This window comes from Pundamilia nyererei, unplaced genomic scaffold (genome assembly GCF_000239375.1).
Source record: "Pundamilia nyererei isolate P.nyererei 1_Seehausen unplaced genomic scaffold, PunNye1.0 scaffold00259, whole genome shotgun sequence".
Classification (NCBI taxonomy): domain Eukaryota; kingdom Metazoa; phylum Chordata; class Actinopteri; order Cichliformes; family Cichlidae; genus Pundamilia; species Pundamilia nyererei.
The window spans coordinates 172099-187260 of record NW_005187660.1 but is presented as its reverse complement, the minus strand read 5'-3'; the positions used below and the strand labels follow the sequence as shown (position 1 = coordinate 187260).

Here is a 15162-nt window from a genome sequence, read left to right as displayed (position 1 = left end):
ACATTGAGTAGCTTTTCTGGGAATGGGGATACAACAGCCAGGAAAAATGTGACTTCTGGAACAGCAGTATGCGTGCTGCTCCAGATGCCACAGTGGCAGTACAAACCTTCATAAACCTGCACACTGCTCAGGACAGTTCTTCAACTCAGTGCAGTGTGAGGTAGTGGTAGTGACATCCACTAACCAAGCCACAGAGATATTATTGCTATATTGTATATATAAATAATCAAAATGTATTACAAATTTATGCACTTGATGCATTATTTAATCAACAACTAATTAATGAATTTACTCTTAAAATAGCACAGAAATCATGCTTGATTCTATTTGCTATAGTGAATTACACAGTAAATTTGTTTCTGTGATGTTTATGGATTCAGAAAGAACTACATGTCTATGTACATCACAGCGAGGGGGGGTGATAAATAGTTTTGACAGGCATGGATGTGCTCATCCTTTCAGAAGTATTGCTTATGCTGGGCTTACACTGTGCGATTTTTTCAGTTGCGCGATTCAGCTCCTGCTCAAACTGCACGATTGACTCGCAGGGTTTAGAAGTTCATAGGTCACGGTGCAGGTCTCACACTATACCGCCCGATGCTCTGATGCGAGCTGAGTGCTCACACTGTGCGTCCATAAAATGAAGGTTATAACAGATAATCTGTCGCTCTCCCTCTCTGTCTTTCACTCACACAGACACACCACCACCATCAACTTTGCTAAATTGCTAATGAAAAACATGATCAGGCAGCTGTGATTGAGCAGCAATGTATAGATCCAACTATTTTCACGGTTGTTGTGGTCGTAATAATTTTGTGATGCCACATCGAAAAGACTCGGATGAGCTTTCCAAAGTTCTACAAGTTGTACCTCCATCGCTTGTGTCCAGATCACACGCTGCACTATGGGGCGCCGTTTGTAAAGTGAAACATGCTGAAATTAACGGCAACATTTTTCCACATTTAGCTCAAAACAAGTAATTTTTTACAACATTTAGTAAAATATTTGTAACTTTTCATATTTAAAACAGAATTTTAAATGTTAAATCTAAATGTTAAATGTTAAATCTAAATATAATATTTAAATCTAAATCTAAATGTTAAATCTAAATGTTTAGGCTAACATGCAAATTTATTGCACGGATCAGCGGAAATACCAAAATAAAAGCTTTCCGAAAACCTCCGGTGCAAAAGTGTGCCGGTAGTGGTCAGACACGTTCTCACTCCCAATTTGTCGCTAGGTGACAAATTGTCAACATTTTATGCTTTCTGGTACCCAACACGTTCCTAAATTACGGCAACGGAAAAACCGTTTGGACTCAATCTACACATGTTCGTTCATTTTCTAAAAATCGATTTGGAAAACACTATTTTACGTCATTTAACTGCTAGTAAAGGTTACGAATAAGGTTATAGTTAGGGATAAGGTTAGGTTTAGGGCTGGCACACATGGCTGGAACGTCTATTATTTGCGGGCCGTCATTTCACTGGAATTCAGCCATAACCCGGCACGGACCATGAGAAAGCACGTCCGGCGATTTAGCTGAAAACATCGGAAGATCCGTTTTGTCGGCCATCCAAAGGTTTAGCAGTAGTGCACTCTTAGCAGCTGCAGTCTTCACTTCACAATCGCTGCAGCACATGTCCAGCAAAATCGCTGGACATGTTCGTAGGCAAGAAGTGAAGCAGCACATGGCGGGGAGAAGTGAGGAGGAGAACAGACACAATTTTGCACCGGAGGTTTTCGGGAAGCTTTTATTTTGGTATTTCCGTTGATCCGTACAATACATTTGCATATTAGCCTAAACATTTAGGTTTAACATTTAACATTTAGATTTAAATATAATATTTAGATTTAATATTTAACATTTAGAAATCGGCTCAAAATGGGCCAAAAATCGCACAGTGTAAGCCCAGCATTAGTTAGAAGATGATTTAAGCTTATTTATGAAATGTCAACCTGACGTAATGACAGTGGCATTAGAATATTGATGTTGGAGTACCCCTCTCTCATCGGTACATCCCACGTGGCACAGGAACAGCTCGTGCGTTGACAGTAAACGCTCATCTCTTGAGTGCACAGGTCAGCTGCTGCTCTCATCTGGATAATCCTGCACTGCAGTCCCTGGAACACTTTGCTGTGCCAGGAGAGTGCAGCGTCCATTCATTTCTATCAGAAGTTTTCCATAATATCAAAAACATACTGATTCTCCTTCAGCCTCCTCTCTTTGCTTGAAGCATAAGCGTGAGTCTCAGTCTGAATCTGAGTCTCAGTCCTCTGAGACAAACAAAAGTGTGTTGTTTGTTTCAGAGGACTGTATATATATAAACAAACAAAAGCAATCAAGTGAGTACACTACACAGCCCTGATAGAAGAGGTTTCTGTGAGTCCTCCTCTTACTAAATCTGCCCCATAGCATCTAAACCAGAATATTTTCTTGTTATCCGGTGCAACTCCTTTGCTCCCCTTTCCCTAAGCTTCCAGCTGAAAATTTGAAAAGGACAGTAAAAATTAATTTCAACAAACTTTTCTTTTTGATTTTACAGAACCTTAAACACACTTTGATCAGTTCAGCTTATAATAAAATGGAAAATCCAGCTACAGCTAACATTTATATGATCTCCACCACTTTGTTTATGATGTTGACTGTTCGTCGAATAGTTCGCCGCGATGAATTATGGCATGACAGTCTCTCCTATTCTTTCTTAAAAGATGGTTCCAGTGTTTCCTGTGCAATAAAGGAAGCACTCAAGAGTCTTTCCTTTGTTTTTGGAAAATTAGAACAGCTCTTATTGTGGTGGCCACGCAGATACTTCCAGGTCACTTCTCTTGGCTATTGGAATACACCCTAAGACTAACACCAGGACTCAGGGAATAAAGGCGAGGCTTAAAAAAGAGAAAACTCCAGGACTTAAATGTAACCTATGAGGAAACTCAAAAGACAACCTAATGACAAAAGCACAGGGTGCCAGTGGTGAACGTGTCAATTCTGGTATTCTATGGCAAATGCCAATCATGCTCCATGGTAGTGAGCACAGGACCCACTAGAGGACCTCAGGCTAAACTCATGAAGTCTGTTCCTGATTCACACCAGTGGCCAACTGAGGGTCATTTTGTAGCTCTGGCATGGCTCATCTTGTTCTGTCTTGCATAGAGGAGCAGGTAACAGTCCTGCTGATGGGTTATGGATCTTCTCCGTCCCTGTCCAGATCTCGCAGGGTAACTTCCTGTCTCCTAGAATCTCCTCCATGCTCTTAAGAGCATGCTGGGAAACAGTAAACCTTCTGGCAATGCCATCCTCGAGTGGCTGGACTATCTGTGAAACCTCTATAGAGGCCAATTACTGCTTCACGCTAAAGTCTTCTAGGACAATTACACAGTCTAATAAAATGTAGTCAATCAGATTCAAAAGCTAAAGGTCATCAGTTCTGTGCACATAAATTGATGATCTTTATCAGACCTTCAGCGCTAAAGCTAAAACAAGCAATAATGGTGATTGTTGTGCTACCTGGGACAGTTCGGCGAGTATTAGGAAAATGTATGGAACAGTCTGGTGATCTGCTGTGAACACACAACTGATATTCAAAGGTTATTTTGAGATTCTTGGATAAGAGTTCATTCTTTGAAGACTTGGATCACATGGGTAGTGTAGGACACCAGATATCCAGCCCCATCCTGGAGTAAACTGGAAATAATAACTAAATCAAAACTGTTTTTAATGTTACGGCTTCCTCCCCAAGACCCGAGACAGCTTTTGATCATTCACGGTGACTAAAATCAATAAAAGAAACAATTCAAATAATGAACACATGAACAAGCAAAGCCACCTGTTCTGGTGACGCATACACATGCATGGTAAGGAAACATTATATCAACACTATTCTGCTTCTCGCCTTGTGGCATTGAAGTCATTAAGTGAAAGAAAATGGATGGATGGATAGTCCCAGGACAGCGGGAATATAAAACTCAATTTACAACATACAGTTCACTTTGATGATGAGAAGTGAACTCCCCTTCTGTCTGCTTGCATGACTGTTTGTGCTTAAATTGTAAGAAATTTGTTTGTAAAATACTAGAAAAATGTGATTTGTTCATCTTTCATTTATTTACTTTGTAGTATTAATGGTCATTAACTGGTATCAGCAGAAAAAGATGTAAAAACACAAGTTTTACTATTTAGTTTTTTTCTTTCATTTGAAGGCGACTGTGGGCTGATAAACTGCTTTAAAAGAAGTGCAGTCGAATCAAATCAACAAACAAACAAACTACAGAGACCTACTTGTTTTAAACGGCTTGTGTGGACACAGACGTGAATGTTTGTGTTGAAGGAGCTGATTCTGAAACTGCTGAGTTATAAGAGTGATACGAACACAGGGGAGGGTGCCGTCGAGCAGATCAGAATGGGTGAGGAAATGTGTGCGGGACAATTCCTGATTGAGAGATGAATGTTTGGGAAATTCCAAATTGTTTCTGAAAGATCAGAAGTATTGTGTAATTTTACAGCCAAAATTGCAAAATAATTCCAGGCGGCCTGTTTGATGCTTGGGTAATAACATTCATTGATGAGCCGAGGGTGTAACAGCCTGTGCAGCCTGAGAACATATCAGCAGATCATGCTATGCCTTTAAAAAGAAAAAACACTCATTTTTCCAAGATCTGTGATTTGTCAGTCATGTTGAGAGCTTCCTGTCGTAAAGGATCCTCCAGCGCTTTCACAGATACTTGCGGCTAATTTCATTAATCGTCGCAAACAGATCTGACAACACCATGTTTTTACTCCAAGCTGATTACCTCTGAGCTTTCAGTTACAGAATCTTCACCTATCCAACATCAAGATTGCTTCACAGATAAAACTGAAATCTTGCCAATTTTTGAAAACATATCTATTAATTTCCCACCAGACACAAAGAACCAGCAGCTGGCAGCAAATGGAGCCAAGCCTGGAAACCAGTTCAGACAGGTAAATCGAACCACACTGGAACCACACACTCTAATGTATCTCACACTCACTGTATTAAAACACCTAGAGTCCCAGAGAGCAGCCATTTGGCTTTTCTACCTTTTAAAACCCGCCTTCCAGCCAAATGGCTGGTAGGCTTTTAGCTAGGCTTTAGCTTCAGCCAAGTGGAAGCTAAATTGGCTAGTCATCAATTTATATGTAAATTAGGTTGTTACCTGAGAATTCTAACTGCCAACTGCCTCTTTGTTTGTCTGGAGGGGGGGGGGCTGCTAAAAGCTGTGAACTTCCTTTTGTGTTTCATCTTGATGCATTCTCAATCATCCAGGGAAATAAATCTCCAAAAGTCACCAACTTGGAGTGTTTCAGTTTGCCATCTTAGGGAGAAATCAACACACATGGGTGTATGTCCTTTGTTGCTGAGATTTATTGATAAAAACAGTAGAAAAAACCAACCATTTGTACACATATTTACAAATAATAGTAAAAAGTGAGTGAGTACATTTCAACATTTTCAGCAATCACTCACAATCCTGGCACTGCCATGCTATCTGTAGTCTGCATTTACCACATGTGTGTCTGTAGCAGTGAACACATCGCATTTCCCGGCGACTCTTGTTGGCTGTGCCGAGGATGGTGGTTTTCCGTCTAAGAAGTTTTTGCGCAAGTGAAAGCGATGTGAAGAAATTGTCCGTGGTAACATTTCTGCCCTTGTCTAGGAATGGTTGCACAGAGGAAATCTGGCAGTCAGTCAAAGTTGCAAAATCACTTCTTGCTCTTTCATCATCTTCACTGCCCTGAGGGACCATGGTTGGTATTTACTGCACTGGCTGTTGTTGGTTAAAGTAACTTTAAAGTAACTCCAGGCTTCTCTACAGTCAGAAATCTTCTCCAACAAGATAATGAATTATTATGAGCGTTTTATGTGTTTATGATATATGGCAGTCCTTTTGCTGCTATGTTTGTTTCTTGTCCTTTTTCTAAAAACATTTGGTTTTCCAGAATAATGTGAAGAGGCATTGCCTCGCTTCACTCAACAGGTGCTCATTAAGCAGGAGTTTCACAGAGATTAGAGGCTTTGCGACAGGATTAGCAAAATGTGAAGTGTTATTAATATTTTCTTTTCCACCTTCGAGCGATTTCCCTGTTATAACATATGTCATCGACACCTGAAACTTACCTGTAATTACTACATGGTGTGTGAATATTTCAAAATGTCAAAGCACTCAATCTGACAGGTCTAACAACTGCTGAAACATCTGCTTTAGAAAAGAAAAATAAACATGAACTGTGGGGCAATAGCCTGAGAAAACTTTCAAACAGGTTTTACAGACTTCAGGCCCTCCAGATTATCCTTGTGATAACTGAGGATTAATGGAAAAACAACACTAAACGACTTTATGAATAACACTTTTATTGCTGCAGTATTATTTTTTAAAGAAACACCACAAACTGAACAAGACTTCTGCAGTTTCATGAAGACACTACGGGCATGGTGACTGTGAGGATCTGGGGGAAAGAAAACAGAAACACATCGTACAGCAGGTTAAAAGACTGAATTTGACTGAGTTGTGTGTGTGTATGTTTGTGCAACGTTAAGCTGTTCTTTGCTGGTGTGGTTCCTGTGGCTGCTGCGTCATTTGAATTCTGAACTGTTACTCGTCATCTCACGTTGTGCAGTCTGCTAATTCACTCATTTTTATACTTATTTCAGATTTATTTTGACTGTTCATCATTTGGCACTTGCAGATTTGGGTCGTACATCACCACCTGCTAGCATCTCCTCCTCTTATTCCAGAAAGCATGTCCAACAAACGGATCAACTCGCGTGTTCTCGAGCAGAAAACTCCAAAACATCCGAGTGTTTATCCTGAGTACTCCTACATCAGTAGGGAAAGAAAGCATCCAGCAATGCAGCTTTGAGATCAGGATTCACCATGGCAACAGGTAAATGGAGGGCTGACCATGATATTTATCAACCTCGTTTCATTATTTCTGAATTATTAGATAAAAATGATTAATGACATTCACAGGAAACCTTGCTTTAATGCTCCACAGTTTTCTAATCTGATCTAATGTCAGCCTTCACTGATAGATGTTGGCTCTCTAACAGCCACAGCAGGGATGCTTTTCTGAGTTTCTGTGATACCCAGAGCTCTGTAGTCGTTTCACGTTTAGCTGAAAAAATGCAGGGCAGCTGCATGTAGAAGAATGTTTTAACACTTCACCTCAATACAGATGTATTGTACTTGGTCCAGCCCAGAGTTGATCATGACCAATTGGCTAATCCACCACCTTTCATTGTTTATACCGTTACAAAAACAACAAATAAACATAAAAAGAAAAAATCACCATCGGCCCACCGGGTGTGCCCGATGGCCAGTCCAGCTGTGCGGTCAGCTGGTGGGTAAGAGGCATCTCGGAAAACGTTAGAGCACTTATGCAAATATGTGACGTCTTGATAAATCGAGCAGATATTTGAAGTTTACACAGAAACATTCTCGCCTGAAAATACAGTGGCTTGCAGAAGTTTGAACTTTCCCACATTTTGTCACATTACAGCCACAAACATGAATCAGTTTTATTGGAATTCCAGGTGAAAGACCAACACAAAGTGGTGCACACGTGAGAAGTGGAACGAAAATCATACGATTCCAAGCATGTTTTACAAATAAATAACTGCAAAGTGGGGTGTGCGTAATTATTCAGCCCCTTTGGTCTGAGTGCAGTCAGTTGCACATAGACGTTGCCTGATGAGTGCTAATGACTAAACAGAGTGCACCTGTGTGTAATCTAATGTCAGTACAAATACAGCTGCTCTGTGACGGCCTCAGAGGTTGTCTAAGAGAATATTGGGAGCAACAACACCATGAAGTCCAAAGAACACAGCAGACAGGTCAGGGATAAAGTTATTGATAAATTTAAAGCAGGCTGAGGCTACAAAAAGATTTCCCAAGCCTTGAACATCCCACGGAGCACTGTTCAAGCCATCATTCAGAAATGGAAGGAGTATGGCACAACTGTAAACCTAAACTCACAGGCCGAACAAGGAGAGCGCTGATCAGAAATGCAGCCAAGAGGCCCATGGTGACTCTGGACGAGCTGCAGAGATCTACAGCTCAGGTGGGGGAATCTGTCCACAGGACAACTATTAGTCGTGCACTGCACAAAGTTGGCCTTTATGGAAGAGCGGCAAGAAGAAAGCCATTGTTAACAGAAAACCATAAGAAGTCCTGTTTGCAGTTTGCCACAAGCCATGTGGGGACACAGCAAACATGTGGAAGAAGGTGCTCTGGTCAGATGAGACCAACATGGAACTTTTTGGCCAAAATGCAAAACACTGCACATCACTCTGAACCATCCCCACTGTCAGATATGGTGGTGGCAGCATCATGCTCTGGGGGGGCTTCTCTTCAGCAGGGACAGGGAAGCTGGTCAGAGTTGATGGGAAGATGGATGGAGCCAAATACAGGGCAGTCTTGGAAGAAAACCTCCTGGAGTCTGCAAAAGACTTGAGACTGGGGTGGAGGTTCAGCTTCCAGCAGGACAACGACCCTGAACATAAAGCCAGGGCAACAATGGGATGGTTTAAAACAAAACATATCCATGTGTTAGAACGATCCAGTCAAAGTCCAGATCTAAATCCAATCCAGAATCTGTGGCAAGATCTGAAAACTGCTGTTCACAAACGCTGTCCATCTAATCTGACTGAGCTGGATCTGTTTTGCAAAGAAGAATGGGCAAAGATTTCAGTCTGTAGATGTGCAAAGCTGGTAGAGACAGACCCTAAAAGACTGGCAGCTGGAACTGCAGCAAAAGCTGGTTCTACAAAGTATCGACTCAGGGGCTGAATAATTACGCACACCCCACTTTGCAGTTATTTATTTGTAAAAAATGTTTGGAATCATGTTTGATTTTTGTTCCACTTCTCTCGTGTGCACCACTTTGTGTTGGTCTTTCACGTGGAATTCCAATAAAACGGTTTCGTGTTTGTGGCTGTAATGTGACAAAATGTGGGAAAGTTCAAGGGGGCAAAATACTTTTGTATGTTAAAAGTTTATTTTGTGATCCAGAAAGAGTAATATTTTAAACTCCGCCACTCTGCGTTCCTCCGCCGCTGCCTCATTTGAGGTTTGGAAGAAATGCATTCTGGGATATTTGCCTGGGTTTGGCTACAGTAGCTAGCAAGTTGATTGGAGACCAAAACAGCCAGTTAGATTTTTTTGCATCCAAGTCTGTGATTGGTTGGTTTTGTGACACACTTATAACGGTGTACAGAAAGAGTTGAGCGCACATGAAGCAGAAATGTTGTGAGCGCGAACGACACACTGAGAGCAAATGCCAACAACTGAGCGAGAGGGGCTGCTATTGTGAGTGTGTGGATACTAGCAAACACTGAAATACATTTCTTACATGCAGAAATTAATTTGTTCGCTCAAAATCATTTTCTCCTCAACACACAACATTTTTTTTACGTGTGCTCAGAATAGAGGCACTAAAACAACGCCATATTTTCCCATCAGTGTGATCACTTATACATCTAACGATTGATCACTGATCAGTGTGTAGCATATTATAAAGGGGAAACTGACAGTCTCTGTGGACTAGCGCTACCATCTCACACTTCTGTTTAATCATTTGTCTGCTTGATGTTTATTCAGCTGTGTAAAAACTATAACTTTAATCTCAGCCAAACCGATTTACTCAGTAACTAATAAAATACTGAAAAAAGCCAAACAATAACATTTTTAAGTTATCAAAGTGACTTATATATCATGTTTAACCTGAGTAGCGAAAAGGATGTGCAGGGAGTTCGTTGTTCTCGCCAGTTCTCATGAGCCTCGAACCCCGGCTAGCTACGAGCTGGTGGGTAACAGACGTGTCCGAAAACGTCGGAGCGCTTTTGCAAATATGTGGTGTCTTGATAAACTGAGCAGATATTTGGAGTTTACACAGCTACATTCTCACCTGAAAATATCTTAAAAGTTTATTTTGTGACCGAGAAAGAGTAATCAGAGTAATATGAAAATAAATAGCTGCTACCATTGTTGGCCGCGCTATGAATTCTGGGATAGGTTGGGCCACAAAGGATACACCCGACCAATCCTTCAAATCCAGGGAAATGAAGGCCGCATTTGGAGGAGTCTTCGAATTTGGACACCCTTCATCGCGACACTGTAAAGTAATCGGCCTACAAATGCGACCTCCGAAGGATGCGGCCCCTAAATTTGGACACAACTACAATACCGGACACAGCTTCTTCTTCTTTGGGCTTAACGGCAGCTGGCATCCTTGTACATGCAGTGCTGCCATCTTCTGTTTCAGTCCTTGCAAAGCTTCAAACGACGCGTCGACTATTAAATTAGTCGTCAACGATTTTAATAGTCTAGACTATTTGTGGCAGCCCTACTGTGGACATCATCACTGTCCACAGAGTCTCAGAGTTACAAAGATGCAGAGCAGAGATCTTTTTCTGAGACGATATTAAATCTGTGCTGTCTTCTTATAGTTCAAGGACTGAACAACTATTAAAGTACTCGTGTTAAGGACACAAAGTTACAAATTAACATCTGACTGGGACTTCAGTGACTGTAAAAACATAAATTTTTACAGATCAACTTGCTCTTGAACTGAACCTGCTCACTCTCTTACCCCGGTAAGATGAGTTTACTCTCTTTCCAGAACAGAAAACCAGAGTTTCCCTAATGTGAAGGTTAAACAAACTAACCAACCAGCTTCCTGGAATAAGGCCCACACAGTGTGTTTTTGTCTCAAGTTTCTGAGGCTGACACACTGCTCTTGCACTAAGGAATGTGTTGCAATAGCAATGATATTGCTGTATAACATTTCTATAGCACATTAATATTTAAACTGGTGTTACTGCAGTCGACATGACATGGCACAGCTTGTAGTCTGAAGCTTGCACGTTCTTCTTGTGCCCGTTTGAATTTTCTTCAACTGCTCTGTTTTCTCTCCAGAGTGAAAGGATGTGCATGATGGGTTAAAAGGTTTTACAGAATGACCTCAGAGCACATTTAGTTTTTACATTTACATTTTTTTACATTTATTTTACATTTACATTTAGTCCTACGCCGCAGTTAAACACTTAAAGTGATGCTGACCTCAGCAAGCTTGCTGTTGCTGGTGGCACTGCTTGGTAAGAAGCTCGTGTATAAATCCCAAAAACAACAGCGGGCATCGAACACAATCCTGTATGTGACAGGGTCCAAGAACAGGGTGGATATTTTCTGTACCTGTGTGCTGCTGTTGTACTGTGCCACGCTGTTCTCCTGGTCAACCAGGAAGGGGTGGAAGATGTCAAGATGGAAGAGCGAGGGCCGAGCCGTTAACACCAGTCGATCCTCCCCCACATCCAGAACCAGAGAGCGAGACGACCCCTGTGCAGGAGACATCAACATATCATATCATCGTGTTTAAGAGCAGAGCTGTCGATCTCTACTTTTAAGATGGTTTTGAGCAAGAATAACTAAGAAAGCAACTTTTTAATTTTAGCCAACTGGCACAGACCTCTCCAGCTGTTTGTGGAGGCCATCAGGTACATGTGACTATTGTAAGCTTGGTGTAAATATTTAAACAACAAGATAGGCATATTTTTAACTTTATGCTGGACTTTGTTAAATGGAGAGTGGTTTCCACACTGAAGTGTAAGTTAACCACTCAGGTTGTTTCTTGTTTCTGATATATTCAAAGACAAATATATCAGTGTGTTTTGGACAGACGTACTGCTCCTCCTCTATGTTTTCTCTAGGCTGGGCTAAAGCTCAAGGTAAACGCAAACCCTAACACTTAGATATATACACACACCAGTGCCTTGCTAAGACACCTCAGCTCTGTGACAGCAACAACAAAAAATGACCTTCAAAACATTTTTAATCTCATCTTATTTTCCCCAACAGCAAAGTAAAGCTAAAATAAACCAGCCTGTATTTGAGGATGACGTCTACCCTGAAAGAAACAGGTAGGCAGAGAGGACTGAAATAAATGTGTGGTTAATTATGTGTGTTTGTTTAATATCTCACCACTCCGGGAAGCTTTATCTCTGCAATCAGATACTCTGGTTCACCAGCAGGAGGATCAACAATCATCGTGAAGTCTGGTCTGCGCAAACTGAGGAAAGGGTTGACATTTCAGATCACGTTGCTTTTCGTGGAAAATGAGACAAACAGGACAATGAACAAAGGTTCACCTCTTAGTGGTTGCGGGTGACTTCTCCCTGCGGGATGAAAGAAAGCCAAAGAAATTTAAACATGTGTTGCAAATTGTACAGAAACAGATTCCTGTGAGTCCTGAAAGCTGAAACCGCAATTCCTGCAAATGATAAACTACAGCAGTGATGCAAATTGGCCTGCATCTTTATTGAGTAAGCCGAGTGCAATGATGTGTGTCAGTGTGTTTTCTGTTGAGCACAGCGGGGGTACATACGGAGGCTGCAGCTCTTCAATGACCGGCCTGCTCTTTGTGCGGATATTCTGCTCACTGACAGAACCCAAAAACTTTCTGTTTTTCAGGACCTTCCACTCTGCAAAAACACACACAACAAGTAGGGCTGGGTGTCGTAACTGATTTCTAGAATCGATTCGATTCACAAGGTCCTGATTCGATTCCAATCGTGGAAATTTTGCCTTGAACAGTCAGAAATATTATAATTCTTATCATGCATCAGTACATTTCCATATTTTTATATCTATAAAAAAAAAGCTGACACTTGTGAGACTTTATCAAAGGTGTGAGCATCACAGCAGAGGCCTTTGTGTCAAAGTAACTGAGCATAAAACACAAAAAAACGTGAAGGAGATTTTCCTGGCCTGGGATTTTATAGCAGATGACCTTAAAAATATTCTGCAGTAGATCAAAAACAGAAGAAAACCATGAATCAGCATGTGAACATTACCTGATGCTGCTGAAGTGAAGCAGAGCAAAGTTACAGAGGTTTTATTAGACACAGTTAAGCATTTTGCAACTTTGCATAATTGTAAAAAGTTTAAATCTATTTAGTAGCCGATTAAACAGCAGAAATGAGGCTTTCTTGTCAGAAGTAAAAAACACAGCGGCCGACAGCGCTGTGAACAACGGTAGACTGGTGGGTGATAAGCAAGCGAATAATGCAGAAAACAGATTTTTAGATGGGAAACTGTTCATGAGAGAGAGAGAGAGAGAGAAAGAGCTGTGCATGAAGTGTGATTTTATCGTGGTGGAAGCAAAACAGCAAAAGTCAGAGTGAATTCATGACGACGTTTGTGTGAAGCGAAATGTGAAGTTTAGTTTGGATCTTCTTTTTCTGCTGGTTCAGTCAATATTGTTTAGAGAGATAAAACCTGCAGCTTCAGAATCAAATGCAAAAAGGACGTAAACACACAGCATGGACCCACCGAAACATCAACATCAGTGCGCCGGCGGCTTTCAGCCCGACCGTGTCCGTGTCGTCAGGTGAGAAAGGCGACATCTCACTGATTCTGATGCGTCGGCGGTCCGCGCTTTGTGTTTACGTCTTTGTGCAGAATAAGCTTACATGCTCTGGTTTGCTGTTTTAGCTGTTTAGTGGTTGTTGAAATTTTGTGAGGTTTAACCTGAGATTCTGGCGTTTCAGGCAAAATAAATTTATATTTAAAAATCAATTCAGGATTTTAATGAATCTGATAATATGGCGTTATTCAAGCTAGAATCGATTTTAATTGGAAACTCGATCATCGAAACCCACCCCTAACAACAAGCGCGGAGTACGTCCAGAACAAGAATTATTAACACAGACACACACAGACACACTAACCTCTACTCAGCTCCAGATTGTATTTGTTTTCTAAACCCTCTACAGACACGAGGATAACAAACTGCTGGAATAAGGGATCCTTCTGCAAGACAAAAATCATACAACACTTTTTATGCAGAGTTTATAAATTAAGAAAGTTAATGAAGGTCAGTGCAATGAGGAGGAGTCAAAGGAATATAAAATAAAAAATTCCTTTTTGATTGCAAAAGCAAAACAACCACATGCACATGAACACACCTGACACTTCTGGAAGAAGTCCTGGTTAATGACAACGTCATAAGCTGTGCAACCCTGAGAGCCTGAAACAGACAAAGAAACATTAAAAATATTTTCACCGCAACACAGGAAGCTGAAACGCTTCCATCCTGTCGGCAAATTGAATCAGGAAAGACGATTAATACAGACTGATGTTGTGTAGACCTTAGACCAGTCAGTCACAACATTAAAATACACAACTGAGAGATGAGGTGAACAACACGTACCGTACATTGTTACAATGTTACAATGTTATCGTTATTCAGAAACACTGTTTCATTAACCTTTAAATTAACCATTGGCCTTCATTCATTCTGGTCGGTGTGTGTACACCATCGTATATACACCATCGTATATACACCATCGTATATACACCATCGTATATACACCAGGCTCAGTGCTCACTTGCCAAAGAATCGCAGACTTCTTAGTTATTGTTCTTGGTGATTTTAACAAAGGAAGCCTCAGTCAGGAACTCCCCAAATAAAGACAATTTTAATAAATCCAGGCAGTGGGCTAAAATGTAACTTATGATCCTGCAAATGTGCCCATCCGTGCTGGAACATAGAAGTGACCAACAGCTCAGGTTAAGCAGTTTGAGGCAAGACTGACATGTGCAGAGGAGGGCTATTGGATATACTGGGCAAAGAGGAAGACTACATAGTAGTTCATGGACGCAGCAAAGGAAGGCATGCAGAGCTCAGAGCTCAGCTCCAAACAACCCAAATCTGTTTAGATAAGAAGCAGCAACCTGGTGTTTTGTCTTTAACATACTGGGTGGCAAATAAACCAGCTCTCAACCTTTTCAAACTCTTGTCACAACATGTTACTGAACCTAATGTGTGCAGGGTGAAAAACTTTCAGCAGGGCTCGCAAAATTTCTAAATCCCTGGTAGCCCTTTGGGCAGGGACTCTTCAGTTTTTGGTAGCCCAAAATAAATTTACGTAGCCCGAATAAAAAAGAGCAATTTTTGATTGATGTTTTGTTTCCTGTTTTGTTTCCGTTACAATATATACATTAAAGTATAATATTGTAAAGGAAACAAAACATTAATCAAAAAATTGTTGAAACACAAATTACAACATTGTATAAAAATTACAATCATCAACTCAAATACTTGGTTCTAATTGAACAGAAATTTCTATGAACTTGTAAGAACTG

General features: G+C 40.9%; 1 protein-coding gene across 1 annotated transcript in view; it reads right to left on the bottom strand.

Moving 5' to 3' along the window:
• Window positions 1-6354: 6354 nt before the first annotated feature.
• The window catches only part of pih1d1 (PIH1 domain containing 1), a 15916-nt gene continuing 7108 nt past the window's right edge, over window positions 6355-15162 (bottom strand). Inside the window, exons 5-11 of the mRNA XM_005749967.1 lie at window positions 13983-14044; window positions 13746-13827; window positions 12401-12497; window positions 12165-12191; window positions 11998-12085; window positions 11212-11355; window positions 6355-6466 (exon numbers count right to left, since the gene is read on the bottom strand). Coding sequence (XP_005750024.1) covers window positions 6431-6466; window positions 11212-11355; window positions 11998-12085; window positions 12165-12191; window positions 12401-12497; window positions 13746-13827; window positions 13983-14044 — 536 coding nt within the window. The 3' untranslated portion in view covers window positions 6355-6430. The remainder of the gene's footprint in view (window positions 6467-11211; window positions 11356-11997; window positions 12086-12164; window positions 12192-12400; window positions 12498-13745; window positions 13828-13982; window positions 14045-15162) is intronic.